At 41.2% G+C, this 14,677-nt stretch overlaps 1 protein-coding gene across 1 annotated transcript in view; it reads left to right on the top strand.

Moving 5' to 3' along the window:
* Positions 1–1,321: 1,321 nt before the first annotated feature.
* Positions 1,322–14,677, top strand: part of gnas (GNAS complex locus) — a 157,861-nt gene continuing 144,505 nt past the window's right edge. The window contains exon 1 of the mRNA XM_034171724.1: positions 1,322–2,304. Coding sequence (XP_034027615.1) covers positions 2,166–2,304 — 139 coding nt within the window. The 5' untranslated portion in view covers positions 1,322–2,165. The remainder of the gene's footprint in view (positions 2,305–14,677) is intronic.

Raw genomic sequence — 14,677 nt, 5'->3', positions numbered from 1 at the left:
TCTCTCCCTCAGCCCCAACCAGTCCCAGCAGAAGACTGCCCCTCCCTGAGCCTGGTTCTGCTGGAGGTTTCTTCCTGTTAAAAGGGAGTTTTTCCTTCCCACTGTAGCCAAGTGCTTGCTCACAGGGGGTCGTTTTGACCGTTGGGGTTTTACATAATTATTGTATGGCCTTGCCTTACAATATAAAGCGCCTTGGGGCAACTGTTTGTTGTGATTTGGCGCTATATAAAAAAATTGATTGATTGATTGACCATTGAGCCAGATGAATGCGTTTAATTGGAGGCGGAGAAGGGAGGGACGGAGGTTTGCGCACAATGTAAACACAAACTAAACTTAAACTGTAAATCCTTAAAAGGATCATACAGACGTAACTTTAATTGTAAAATTGGAGGTCTTTGGACCCGGAAACAGATTTATCACGTGATGCGTTACGTCAGCGCTTAACAACCAGATAGATGGGATCACGGGTTCCACCCGGCCTGGCCACCCTACTGAAGTTTCTGGCTCCGCCCCTGAAATTCAAAGGCCCTCCCCACACAGGGGCCCAGTGAAGACGGTGCTTGGCTCGGTGGCCCCCGGTGACAGGTGTCCCCTCACCTACCTGCAGTCCGTGACTGCCGCGCGCGCACTCCCACCCATTGCGGACCTTTTCTTTGAAGGAGGCGCCGTTTCCTCCGCAGAGCCGCCGCGTCGCTACGCGCCCCGGACGGACCACGTGACGCGGCCTCTCCTTTCCTCCGCTCTCGGTTCTTCCTTCTTCTCAGGGTTCAGTGAGCGCTGCGTGGCCCCACCCCGTCTCTCTCCAGCGCTGTCCTCAATGTAGACTACTATTCTCGGAGAGAGAAGGCGAGAGGGAGAGGTGAGAAAGGGAAAAATATTTACCTCCAACAATCGGTTGTTCCCGTCTGTCACCTTCCACGACCAACTGCCACTCGGGGAGTGGCCTTCGCGGTGGTGGGAATGTGCCGCTCCGGCAGCCTTGTGTTTTTTGGGAACGTAGATGCACATGCAGCGTCCAGCCTGTAGCCTCGGATCATATGTGTTTGTACACACGCACAGGCCTCATGTAGGCTGTAAAAACTGAGGCAGCGGAGGATTCCCTTTTCCACAAGCGTGGATATATTTTTATAGGGTTTTTTTTTCGGTCACGTATATCTTTTTTTCACCTTTTCTGGATTTTTTTTTAAAGTGTGGCTGCGCAGTTTTTGGATTGTCGGCGGCGATGTGAAGGACTGATAACGTTTTTAGACAGAAAAAAGGCGACTAAGCGAGGAGCCGAGCAGAGGCCCCTTAGAGGAGAAAACAGCCAGGAGCAGCGAAAAATCTGCACACATCGTCCTGTCACAGCTGGAGTTGTTGGGGATTTTTGTGCAAAAAAAAAAAAAAAAAAAAAGCAACAAAAAAACAGCCGCAGTGAGTTCGGAGGTGTTGTGGATGGTTTTGATGCAGCGTTAGAAAAGGAGCCGGATGACTACGGAAGCTACGCGAATATCACACATGTAGCTGCTTTGGGTGTCAATATTTTCCTTCCCCGACCAACGCAGCCGTCGGGGAGGGGGGAGACAGAGAAATACAGGTTGCTTTAAAAACAAAACTACATAGGCGAAACCTTTAGCATGAACGAGGCCGTGGAAACTAGCCGTGCTACAGCGCGGGCGACCTTTTCGGACACGCGGAGTTTGGCTTCATGTCACGGGCAGCAGTGAGACGCGAGCCCCGGGCTTTGTGGAGATGGTGATTAGTCTGTCTGTCCGGCCTCCGTTTGAGGTGAAAGTCAAGCTTTTTTTGGTGTTTTACTGAGTAACATTCTGGCTTACACTTTGTGACGTGACATAGTTGAAGACGAGAGAGTGGATCAAAACAAAACCTGCGTGTAAAAGGAGGAAATAAAAAAAAAAAAAAAAGCTCAAGCGAGGTTCGGCGGCCTGGGTGTCGTCAGCAGCGGCATCCTGCTCCCCCCCTCTCTGACAGCAACAAAAAAATCTGCTTTTGGACTTATAAGTTCTACACCACAAACTCTTTTTGAACCAGAACACTGGGTAGATGTGGGTTCCGGATCCACGGCTCGGACTAAGGATCTAGACTAGTTTTGTTTTTTCTCCCCCATAGCTCCACTTCTTCCTCCTCCCTCCCTGGACCCCCTTTTCCCTTTTTCTTGCGGGAAGATGGGTTGTTTGGGCAACAGTAAGACTGAAGACCAGAGAAATGAGGAGAAGGCACAAAGAGAAGCAAACAAGAAGATAGAAAAGCAGCTTCAAAAAGACAAGCAGATATACAGAGCGACGCACAGGCTACTACTTTTAGGTGAGTGATTCTCTCCCCTCTTCTTGTTTTCTTTGCAGGGAAGGCCTCACTCAGTCTGCTTCCTCCCTGCATAACCTTCGAGGATGTTGTTTTGGGAAACATTGTGTCAACAGTGTGACTTGCACGAGGCTAACAGTGTAGCACTGTGCTAGCCTGTCAGCATCTTGATGTCAGAAAGGCCCCTGATAACTGCCTGCACCAATGCCTTGGTTGTCTCCATTTCCTGCACAAATACATCCACAGGCTGACAAGACAATCAGTAGTGATGCATTTGATGAGGAAAATCCTGCACATTGGCATCAACAAAAGTGGTTATTTTTAGTTTTATTTTCCTTTGTATAACACATGGTATGTATTAATTTAGGGTTACGCTTGTGTAGTATTATTGGGCTCCAATGGTGTGACAGGAATATTTGGAAGAAGAAAGTCCTATGTAGGCCCTGAAGTCCAATGTGTGAAGCAGATGTCAGTCTATGCTCCTCCTTCCCCAGATGGCACACCAGTCTGTTGCAGGTTACACCAACCAAGGCCAGTACCCATGTTCGCAATTGCATGAGACTGTCACGCCTAGGGACGGGTATCAAGAACGGTTCCTTTCGGGTATCGTTAAGAAATGATTCGATCCACCGACATCAATAAGCTTTATGCTTAACGATTCCCTTATCGGTCCTTCAGAGTGGCCGTTGTTTTTGGGGGTGTTTTTCAGGAAAATGATAATTTCACTACATTGATCAACTTTTCTGCAGCGCGGCTTTACTTTGAACCTTGAACCAATCGAAGCAGTGATTCGCAGATTGAAGCAGTGCTTCGATCTATTGCTTCGTTGCTTCATCTTAATTTTCCCCCGCTAAAACCCTAAACAGCATATGTCTGTGAGTATTAGTCACCTTTTTTATGTTAAACCGACCTGTTATGGTCTTCTGAAACAGTTGATGTATTTTATAACTTAAAAACGGGACCGATGCTAACACATTAGCATGTCTATGGCATTTTCAGTGTTAGTTAGCATTAAGCAGTTGCAGCTGTCAGCATGTTTGGGTGCATTTGTTTTGTGTATAATAAGCGTTGTCGTAAAAGAGTCAAATGTATTACAAATTGTAATTTTTTTTAAATGTTTGTTTATATATTAATAATAGCAATCACAACAATAATAGTAATAATAACTAATCTAATGATTAGTTATTATATACAATTTTAGAGAGAGACAAAAAGAACCTGAATAAAAACACAACAGAAAAAATATAAAACCAACAATGAACATACATAAATAAATACATACATACATACAGAAATAAATGTTTCCTGTGAACACCTAGTGACTCTCACACCTCCATTTCATCCCTGTCTTATTTAAGTTTGACATTTTGTTTCGGTCAAACCATATTTTCAATTTGTTAATTTCTTCAGTGATTTCCTCCAGTACTATCTGCCAAACTAGAAAACTGCTGCATCCTAGTAAGAGCAGAATACTACTGGAATGAATTTGAATAAGGAAAGTTGTTTTTTTTTTTCTCACCTAAATGGATGCTGCACTTACTGCAGTTTATTGTCTGGAATAGTCCCAGATTGCATTTCAGGGCTTCTAGAATTCACACATTTTCATGCAGGTGGTGTTGGGGGGTAATTTTGGGTTTCAGCTTCTTTTTTTTTTCCCCACCACTTTCATCCCTGAATATGTGAAATCGTGAGTCACTTGTGTGGATTAAAGTTACTGGGACTCCTGTCTTGTTGGGAGAAAGAAACGAGAATTATCCTCTGTTCTGTTCACACAGCTCCAAACGCTGCATGGCTCTCTGACGAGTCAAGTTAGAATAATAGAGTCCATTCAGAATTAATAACTTCAAAGCGAAACATCGTTTTGTTTATTTTTATTTATGTACAGAGATCAAGGATATTTATTTACTTTAAGACTCAATGAAATACATAGAAAACCTGTAAAGCCTACTTTTAGTACAAAATTCACAAGAGGTGTCGATAAAGGAATCGATAAGGAATCAGATCGATAAGCAGAATCGATAATGGCATCAATATCGATTAAAATCAATACCCATCCCTAGTCATGCCCATTGCTGCTTTCAGTGGTCCTGCTGTGATTTGGCTGTCAGAGATTTCTTATTTGCAATAGGAGGTAGAAATAACGGATAAAGCATAATTCTCTGGGAAGGCTATATCAGAGCACAACCATTGAAAGCAGTAATGTATGTGACAACCTCTTGGACTTGTACAGTTGTATGCACAAATTTGGGCACCCCTGATGATTTCCATGATTTTCCTTTATAAATCATTGGTTGTTTGGATCAGCAGTTGCAGTTAAATATATCATAGCAGGCAAACACAGTGATATTTTAGAAGTGAAATGAAATGAAGGTTATAGGATTTACAGAAAGTGTGCATTAATCCTTTAAAAAAAATTAGGCAGGTGTATAAATTTGGGCACCCCAACAGAAAAAATACATCAATATTTAGTAGACCGTCTTTTTGCAGAAATAACAGACTCTAAACGCTTCTTATAGCTTCCAATGAGAGTCTGGATTCTGGTTGATTGTATTTTGGACCATTCTTCTTTACAAAACATCTCAGGTTTGTTGGTTTCCGAGCATGGACAGCCTGCTTAAAATCACACCACAGATTTCCATTTTGAAGGTATTGATATCTACTTTGTTATAAATATGGCCTTTATGAAACTCTTTCCTGGTTAATTTAAGCATCCAATTATGGCTAATTTGTGCACTCGCAAATGTATTTCTAGTGCTGAAATGACAATTTAATTTTAATTGTGTGCACACACTGCATTCATATGATTCATGGCACACCCAAGAATGCTTGCACATAGACCTACCAGGGGGATTTCCCAAGGTTTCCACAGTTACTAGGCTTATATCCACCTGCATGATAAGCAATGCAGTAAATGGGGTACTGCATGTCTGGACATGTTCAAAGCTGCTGCTGTCAGTCTAGTTGGAGTAAGAATGGCTGCACATCTTCCTCCCTGTTCTTTTTGGTCTGAAAGTGAATGTCATCACACTTCTTTCTGCAGGTGAATATTTTGATGATCTACATTTCAAATGTCTGTAAACAGACCAATAAACACTGAATGCAGTTTTTCTATTGGTATTGATCAGTCTTGTCAGAGTCATGTAATGCTTTGGAATAACACTTTTCAATTTCATGGTTTCTTGTAGGAAACAAGGGGTCAAGTCCATCACAGACTTAGATGATGCAACAAGAGAGCTTCTGCTTTGCAGAACAGGCACATCACACAACATCACACTCATCATGCTGGTGGATATAAGCCTTGTAACCATGGAAACCTTGGGGAATCCCCCTGGCAGATCTATGTGCAAGCATTCTGGGGTGTGCCATGAATCATGAATGCAGTATGTGCACACAATTAAAATTAACTTGTCATTTCAGCACTAGAAAGACATTCGCGAGTGTGCAAATTAGCCATAATTGGATGCTTAAATTAACCAGGAAGGAGTTTCATAAAGAAGGCCATATTTATAACACATAAAGTAGATATCAATACCTTCAAATGGAATCAGTTTGAAGAGTTTTATTTACTGCCCACATGAGCTTTTCTTCTAATAAAATTTGACCACAAAATGTCTTTTTCAGATTTCTGAGGTTTCTCCCACAGATATGTCAAATTTACATATTTCATAGCCAGTATAGCTGGCATAAAGGAGCCAAGAAATGGAAAGGCTTCTTTGAGTGTAATGGTATGCTTCAGTGTCTCAAACATGGATGCTCGCAATAGTCAATGTAATATTTTCCATAGTTTTGAGCATACATAAACCTCATAGTTTAGTGTCAATGTCTGTTATTTGACTATAGTCCAAGTCTTGGTGTCCATGACAACTGCCACAGAAAGTTTCAGGCCTCTAAGTCCATTATTGTCTGAGATCTTCTACCTTGAACATGGCAACAGAAATGACGGCCATAATTTTTCCCTTTAAAAAAAAAAAAAAAAAAAAAAAAAAAAAAAAAGGCAGACCCCATGCACACTAAATTGGCTATATCTCAGAAACTATTTGGCCTACAGGCCTCAAACTTCAAATTTGTTGTTCTGAATACTCTGGGAATATTTAATTAAAATTTGAAGAAAATCTGAGACAAAGTGTGTGAGGCCCTCGTTGAATTGACATGGAATGACCCCATTCCAGAAATTTGACTCTGCTGAGCCATTTGAACGTCTGCGTGCAGCAGTAGATCTGTATTGTCTCTACCCGTCTCCTCCAGCTCTGCATGAAATAATCGCCTCTGCAGACTCCTGGCTTGAACAGAATACGCAGTCTTGTTAGCCACATCCATCACATCTCTGTATTTAAAAGCTTCCCGCACAACCCTTGCTGGTGAATTATGAAATGGTAATTCAGGAAATCCGGGTAGTGATGGGTATTGATAAGATTTTATCTATCACTGACATTATCGATTCCACTTATCGATCCTATTCCTTATCAGTTCCCTTATCAATACCGCCTGCAAATTTTCTGTGTACTAAAAGTAGGCTTTACAGGTTTTCTATGTCAACATTTTTATTGAGTCTTAAAGTAAATAAATATGAAATTGGTCACTGGATCCTTGATCTCTAGACATGAATCTGTACATGGTGGGTCGTAGATCTCTGGACATAAATACAAAATAAACAAAATCTGTAGTTTTTGTCAAAAGCATTCACTTTTAGATATTAATGTGACAAACATAACTCCATACATAGTATCTGAGCTGAACTCAGCCAGGTATTGATACCTGACACCCGTGTCAGGTATTGATAAGATTTTATCGATATTGATACCATTATCGATCCGATTCCTTATCGATTCGCTTATCATTACCGCCTGTGAATTTTCTTTGTACTAAAAGTAGGCTTTACAGGTTTTCTATGTCACCAACATTTTATTGAGTCTTAAAGTAAATAAATATGAAATTGGTCACTGGATCCTTGATCTCTGGGCATAAATAGAAATAAACAAAATCTGTAGTTTTTGTCAAAAGCATTTCCTTTCAGACATTAATGGCATGAATGTCTCTCCATACGTCTGAGCTGAACTCAGATGGCTGCTGGAGTCTGCAGGTCTGCAGCCAAACAGTCTTGGGCTGCTGCACATCAGCACAGGACATCTCGTTTTGGGAGGGGAAAAAAATTTGATCAATTGCAGTTTATTGTTTGTATTACATTTGGAAAGAGGTGTCATTTGATTAAAACAGTGATTCGCTTTGAAGTTATAAATTCTGAGTGGACTTGACTCAGAGAGCGGTGCAGCATTTGGAGCAACGGAACAGAGTGCGATTCTCATTTCTTTCTTGCAGTAAGACAGGAGTCCCAGGTAGTCACTTTAATCCGCACAAAAGTGACTCATGATTGACATATTTTAATGGCTTTAAGAGGGGTTAAGAAGCAGAGTTGCCGCTTCTGAAAAGCAGGGAAGCAGAGAACCAACGAAGCAGTTGATCTGAGCACTGCTTCATTGGTTCACGCTTCAAACAGAGCAACGCTACAGAAACGGTTGATTACAGATCCTGTGTCGCAAACCGAATGGTCCCATACCCCCCTCCCAGAAAAATCGGCCCGCCTGCCTTCATTGCACATGCGTCATCTCAGACCACAGCAACACATTGGAGACGAACTCTCTTCACCCAAAGCAATCAAATGGATTAATGGCATTATTAACAATTAGATGACAAGGTAAAACCCCTTAAATCATTCTAAAGTCACTTTTAAGCAGAAACGAGGCCGTTTTAAGCAGAAAGTTGGCGAAACTCTGTGACGCTTTGAAATGACTGACGCGCAGTGAATGCATCAGCTAGCAGCTTGTGTAGCCGCAGCGCTCTGATCGCTTCATCCGTCTTTTGCGATGAAATAATGCTGAATGTACAGTGAGGAAAATAAGTATTTGAACACCTGCGATTTTGCAAGTTCTCCCACTTAGAAATCATGGAGGGGTCTGAAATCTTCATCTTAGGTGCATGTCCACTGTGAGACACAATGTATAAAAAAAACATCCGGAAATCACAATGTATTATTTTTTTTTTAATAATTTATTTGTATGTTACTGCTGCAAATAAGTATTTGAACACCTGTGAAAATCAATGTTAATATTTGGTACAGTAGCCTTTGTTTGCAGTTACAGAGGTCAAACATTTCCTGTAGTTTTTCACAAGGTTTGGAGTTTCAGGTTTAGATCTTTCAGGTTTGGAGTTTCAGCTCCCTCCAAAGAGTTCAGGTCTGGAGACTGGCCAGGCCACTCCAGGACCTTGAAATGCTTCTTACGGAGCCCCTCCTTAGTTGCCCTGGCTGTGTGTTTGGGATCATTGTCATGCTGAAGACCCAGCCATGACCCATCTTCAATGCTCTTACTGAGGGAAGGAGGTTGTTTGCCAAAATCTTGCAATACATGACCCCATCCATCCTCCCTTCAATACGGTGCAGTCGTCCTGTCCCCTTTGCAGAAGAGCACCCCCAGAGTGTGATGTTTCCACTCCCATGCTTCATGGTTGGGATGGTTTTCTTGGGGCTGTTCTCATCCTCTAAACATGGTAAGTGAAGTTGATTCCAAAAAGCTCTATCTTGGTCTCATCTGACCACATGACCTTCTCCCATGCCTCCTCTGGATCATCCAAATGGTCACTGGTGAACTTAAAACGGACCTGGACATGTGCTGGCTTGAGCAGGGGGACCTTGCTGCCCTGCAGGATTATAAGCCATGACAGCATCATGTGTTACTAATGTAATCTTTGTGACTGTGGTTCCAGCTCTCTTCAGGTCATTGACCAGGTCCTCCTGTGTAGTTCTGAGCTTTCTCAGAATCATCCTTACCCCACAAAGTGAGATCTTGCATGGAATCCCAGACCGAGGGAGACTGACAGTCATCTTGTGTTTCTTCCACTTTCTAATAAATAATCATAACAGTTGTTGTCTTCTACCAAGCTGCTTGCCTGTTGTCCTGTAGTCCATCCCAGCCTTGTACAGGTCTACACTTTTGTCCCTGGTGTCCTTAGACAGCTCTTTGATCTTGGCTATGGTGGACAGGTTGGAGTGTGATTGATTGTGTGTGAACAGGTGTCTTTTATACAGGTAACAAGTTCATACAGGTGCAATTAATACAGGTAAAGAGTGCAGAATAAGAGGGCTTCTTAAAGAAAAATTAACAGGTCTATGTGAGCCAGAATTCTTGCTGGTTGGTAGGTGGTGAAATACTTATTTGCAGCAGTAACATACAAATAAATTATAAAAAAATCATACATTGTGATTTCCGGATTATTTATTTATTTATTTTTTTAAGATTGTCTCTCACAGTGGACATGCACCTAAGATGAAAATTTCAGACCCCTCCATGATTTCTAAGTGGGAGAACTTGCAAAATCGCAGGGTGTTCAAATACTTATTTTCCTCACTGTATGTGGAAATGATTGTTGTACAAAAGCTTCAGATATCTGTCACTGAGATAGATGATGACTGGAGTGCAGTTTGAAGCAGAAACGAGGTGATAATCCGTGAACCGCGGCTGATGACACGTGCAGTGAAGGCAGGGTGGACCAATTTTTAGGGTGGACCGTTCGGCCGGCGACACCCGTGTCAAAATGTCCAACTTTAGAGCAGAAATTAACATGTTCACAGTCTGGTAAAAAAAAAAAAGTAATTAGTCTCTATACCTATTTGTGCATGCGTCGTATACCTATTAAATCTAGGCTTGCATCTCAGATATACCTTCTGGCAGATTGTATCTGAACTTTCTTCTTTTTAAGAAACTCTTCCTCTGTATCACTTCATCATGAAGCTGTATAACTGGGGATACAAAACATGCACTACACTATGTGCAATTTCTCCAATCACAGCCAGAGAAGCCTATAACGTCTTCTGGGTGTCTTGGTGGCTTTCCTCACTCTTCTCCTTCTTGCAGAGTCACTCCGTTTTTGAGAACCATCTACTCCATACAGATTTACCATAGAGTGCCAAACTGTATTTCTTCATAATTGGTGTAAATAAAGTCCTGTTCAGTGACTTGGAAATGTTCATGTATCAATCCCCTGACTTGTCTGAAGAAAACTGTCAGTAAAAAAAATTTACAGGCATTATACCAAAGCGTTCCATTACTTATGCGACCCATCATCTTGGCTTTTGTATTTTTAATTAATTTATATCCTGTTGTAGAGATTGCTTTCAGTTTGAGTTTAAGGACGATCATTTTTGAAAATTTTATTTGTATTTGAAATGTCATAAATAGTGTGAAATGCCTAGTGTTCCAATACTTTTGGAGGGCACTTTTATGATAAAATATTTACAGTGATGCTTCTCACTCAATCACGCATAGACACAGATGTTAGGGTGTGCAATTTGGGGAGTAATGACCTTGCCTGGGGCCCCGGGTGATTTTTTTGTCGGGGATTTTATGCATGAAATGCCATGTAATGTGTTGTTCATCAGCTGGTGGCACGAATACTGGCTAACCCAGTAGATATTGCTAACCACAGCGACTGTCTGCTCTGCGCTACAAACTGAGCAGTAAATTAAAACATGAATGGAACTTCTGCACCATCTGTCCTTTTCCATAAGGACTCTTTGGTGGACTGTATATTTATTGTAGGACTCTATACTCCAAAATCTTGGAGGTGTTCACCTTATTTTTTTTTAGCATGCAGTGCTGTGTGAAAAATGGAATGTATTTACCTTTGTTATATCATTCCTGGTTATGACTTAAGACTTCTGAGATAAATGGAATGCAGCATTATCCTGTGATGGACTGGTGTCTGGTCCAAGAGTAGTCATCAGCTCTTTTCTGCTTTACACTATCGTGTCTGGGGATAAGCACCAGTCCAGTTAGACTTGGGACCTGTGTAGCATGAGGGGAAAAAAGTGCAGCCATTCCAGCTCTGCAATTGTGTTGTCATGCTGTACAGGGATAGACACCTATTGGTTGAATTTACAGCTATGGTTAGGTGACAAACTCAAACCATGTCAAAGTAGTGGTGCAAATGGAGGCGCTTGATGTTTGCACCAAATGTCAAGAAAAACAAAGCCATTTCACCACACAGAAAAATTGTGTAAATACCTGCCCCCCCCCCCCCCCCCCCCCCCCCCCCCCCCCAAATGTATTATGTAGGGTTGGGTATTGAGAACCGGTTCTTTTTGAGAATCGTTAAGAAATGATTCGATCCACTTCTCGTATCCTCCTTCAGAGCAGCCATTGTTTGTAAGGGTGTTTGTCAGGAAAATAACTTCTCTACATTAATTTAGACCCTGCAGTGGGTCTGCAGTCAGCCACTTCTGCAGCGGCTCAGCTTGAAGCAAAGAAACACTGATGCGACCCATTGCTTCGTTGGTTCTCTGCTTCGCTACTTTTCAGAAGCAGCAAGTCCGCTTCTTAAGCCCTCTCAAAGCCATTTAAAGATGTCAATCATGAGTCACTTTGTGCGGATTAAAGTCACTAACTGGGACTCTTGTCTTGTTGTGGGCAAGAAACGAGACTCGTCCTTCGTTCCGTTTGCACAGCTCCAAACGCTGTGCCGCTCTCTGCTGAGTCACGTTAGAGTCCGGCTGGAATTAATAACTTCAAAGTGAATCGCTGTTTTAAATTAAATGACATCTCTTTCCAGACGGTGTAATACAGACAACAAACTACAATCGACCAAAACATTTTTTTCTCCCAAAATGAGACGTCATCCATTCTTTATGAATTACATTGATGCTGACTTGCAGCGCAGCTGGCTGAGCTCAGCTCAGAGGCTATGGAGTTACATTTGTGTTATTAATGTCTGAAAGGAAATGCTTTTGCGAAAAACTACAGATTTTTTTTATTTCTATTCATGTCCTGAGATCAAGGATCCACCACGTAGAGTTTATTTATGTCCAGAATTTAAGGATCCAGTGACCAGTTTCATATTCACTTACTTTAAGACTTAAAATATTATCAATACCCATCCCTAGTATTATGTCTGTGGGAGTAATGAGATCCTAAGATATGCTATTAGGCTGCACTTTACAGTAGTGTTCAGAATAATAGTGCTATGTGACTAAAAAGATTAATCCAGGTTTTGAGTATATTTCTTATTGTTACATGGGAAACAAGGTACCAGTAGATTCAGTAGATTCTCACAAATCCAACAAGACCAAGAATTCATGATATGCACACTCTTAAGGCTATGAAATTGGGCTATTAGTAAAAAAAAAAAAGTAGAAAAGGGGGTGTTCACAATAATAGTAGTGTGGCGTTCAGTCAGTGAGTTCGTCAATTTTGTGGAACAAACATGTGAATCAGGTGTCCCCTATGTAAGGATGAAGCCAGCACCTGTTGAACACACTTTTCTCTTTGAAAGCCTGAGGAAAATGGGACGTTCAAGACATTGTTCAGAAGAACAGCGTAGTTTGATACGCAGGTGCAAAAATTTATAGGCTGTTCATCTACAGTGATCTCCAATGCTTTAAAATGGACAAAAAAAGACACGTGGAAGAAAACAGAAAACAACCATCAAAATGGATAGAAGAATAACCAGAATGGCAAAGGCTCACCCATTGATCAGCTCGAGGATGATCAAAGACAGTCTGGAGTTACCTGTAAATGCTGTGACAGTTAGAAGACGCCTGTGTGAAGCTAATTTATTTTCAAGAATCTCCCGCAAAGTCCCTCTGTTAAATAAAAGACGTGCAGAAGAGGTTACAATTTGCCAAAGAACACATCAACTGGCCTAAAGAGAAATGGAGGAATATTTTGTGGACTGATGAGAGTAAAATTGTTCTTTTTGGGTCCAAGGGCCAAAGACAGTTTATGAGACAACCCCCAAACTCTGAATTCAAGCCACAGTTCACAGTGAAGACAGTGAAGCATGGTGGTGCAAGCATCATGATATGGGCATGTTTCTCCTACTATGGTGGTGGGCCTATATATCGCATACCAGGTATCATGGATCAGTTTGGATATGTCAAAATACTTCAAGAGGTCATGTTGCCTTATGCTGAAGAGGACATGCCCTTGAAATGGGTGTTTCAACATGACATTGACCCCAAGCACACTAGTAAACGAACAAAATCTTGGTTCCAAACCAACAAAATTAATGTTTTGGAGTGGCCTGTCCAATCCCCGGATCTAAATCCAATTGAGAACTTGTGGGGTGACATCAAAAAAGCTGTTTCTGAAGCAAAACCAAGAAATGTGAATGAATTGTGGAATGTTGTTAAAGAATCTTGGAGTGGAATAACAGCTGAAAGGTGCCACAAGTTGGTTGACTCCATGCCTCACAGATGTGAAGAAATCATGAAAAACTGTGGTTATACAACTAAATACTAGTTTAGTGATTCACAGGATTGCTAAAAAAGCAGTTTGAACATAATAGTTTTGAATTTGTAGCGTCAACAGCAGATGCTACTATTATTGTGAAAACCCCCTTTTCTACTTTTTTTTTTTTTTTTTTTTTTTTACTAATAGCCCAATTTCATAGCCTTAAGAGTGTGCATATCATGAATGCTTGGTCTTGTTGGATTTGTGAGAATCTACTGGTACCTTGTTTCCCATGTAACAATAAGAAATATACTCAAAACCTGGATTAATCTTTTTAGTCACATAGCACTACTATTATTCTGAACACTACTGTATGTGCTGCCCTTTCTGGTACTGTATGAATCTGAAACTGCACTCTCTGCAGACACTGAATCACGTGCACTTTGGTCAAGATTGTTCCGGCATTCAGCATTGCTATAGTGTATATTGGCCTTAAGACAGCATGCATGTATCAGAACTGTTAGTGGGCTGCATTTCTCCACATTACATAAGAGACAAATATGTGTAACTTTATCTTCTGGCCTCTCCTGTGTAACCACTCAAACTGCAGTGTGCTGGGTTATCACTCTAAAGAAGTCACAATAAAAGGCATAATATATAAATTGCCAAAGAGGATGCATATTGTATTGGCATACCAATATGTACAACCCCAATTCCAATGAAGTTGGGACGTTGTGTAAAATGTAAATCAAAACAGAATACAATGATTTGCAAATCCTCTTCAACCTATATTCAACTGAATACACCACAAAGACGAGATATTTACAAACTGTTCAAACTGATAAACATTATTGTTTTTGTGCAAATATTTGCTCATTTTGAAATGGATGCCTGCAATACATTTCACGGGGACGGGGCAACAAAAGACTGATTAAGTTGATGAATGCTCAAAGAACACCTGTTTGGAAACAGATAAGTGTCATGATTGGGTATAAAAGGAACATCCCCAAAAGACTCAGCCGTTCACAAGCAAAGGTGGGGCGAGGATCACCACTTTGTGAGCAACTGTGTGGAAAAAATAGTCCAACAGTTTAAGAGCAATGTTTATCAATGATCAGTTTCAAGGAATTTAGGGATTCCATCATCTACAGTCCATA

Source organism: Thalassophryne amazonica, chromosome 6, assembly GCF_902500255.1.
Source record: "Thalassophryne amazonica chromosome 6, fThaAma1.1, whole genome shotgun sequence".
NCBI lineage: Eukaryota > Metazoa > Chordata > Actinopteri > Batrachoidiformes > Batrachoididae > Thalassophryne > Thalassophryne amazonica.
This window is presented reverse-complemented; position numbering and strand designations above follow the sequence as displayed.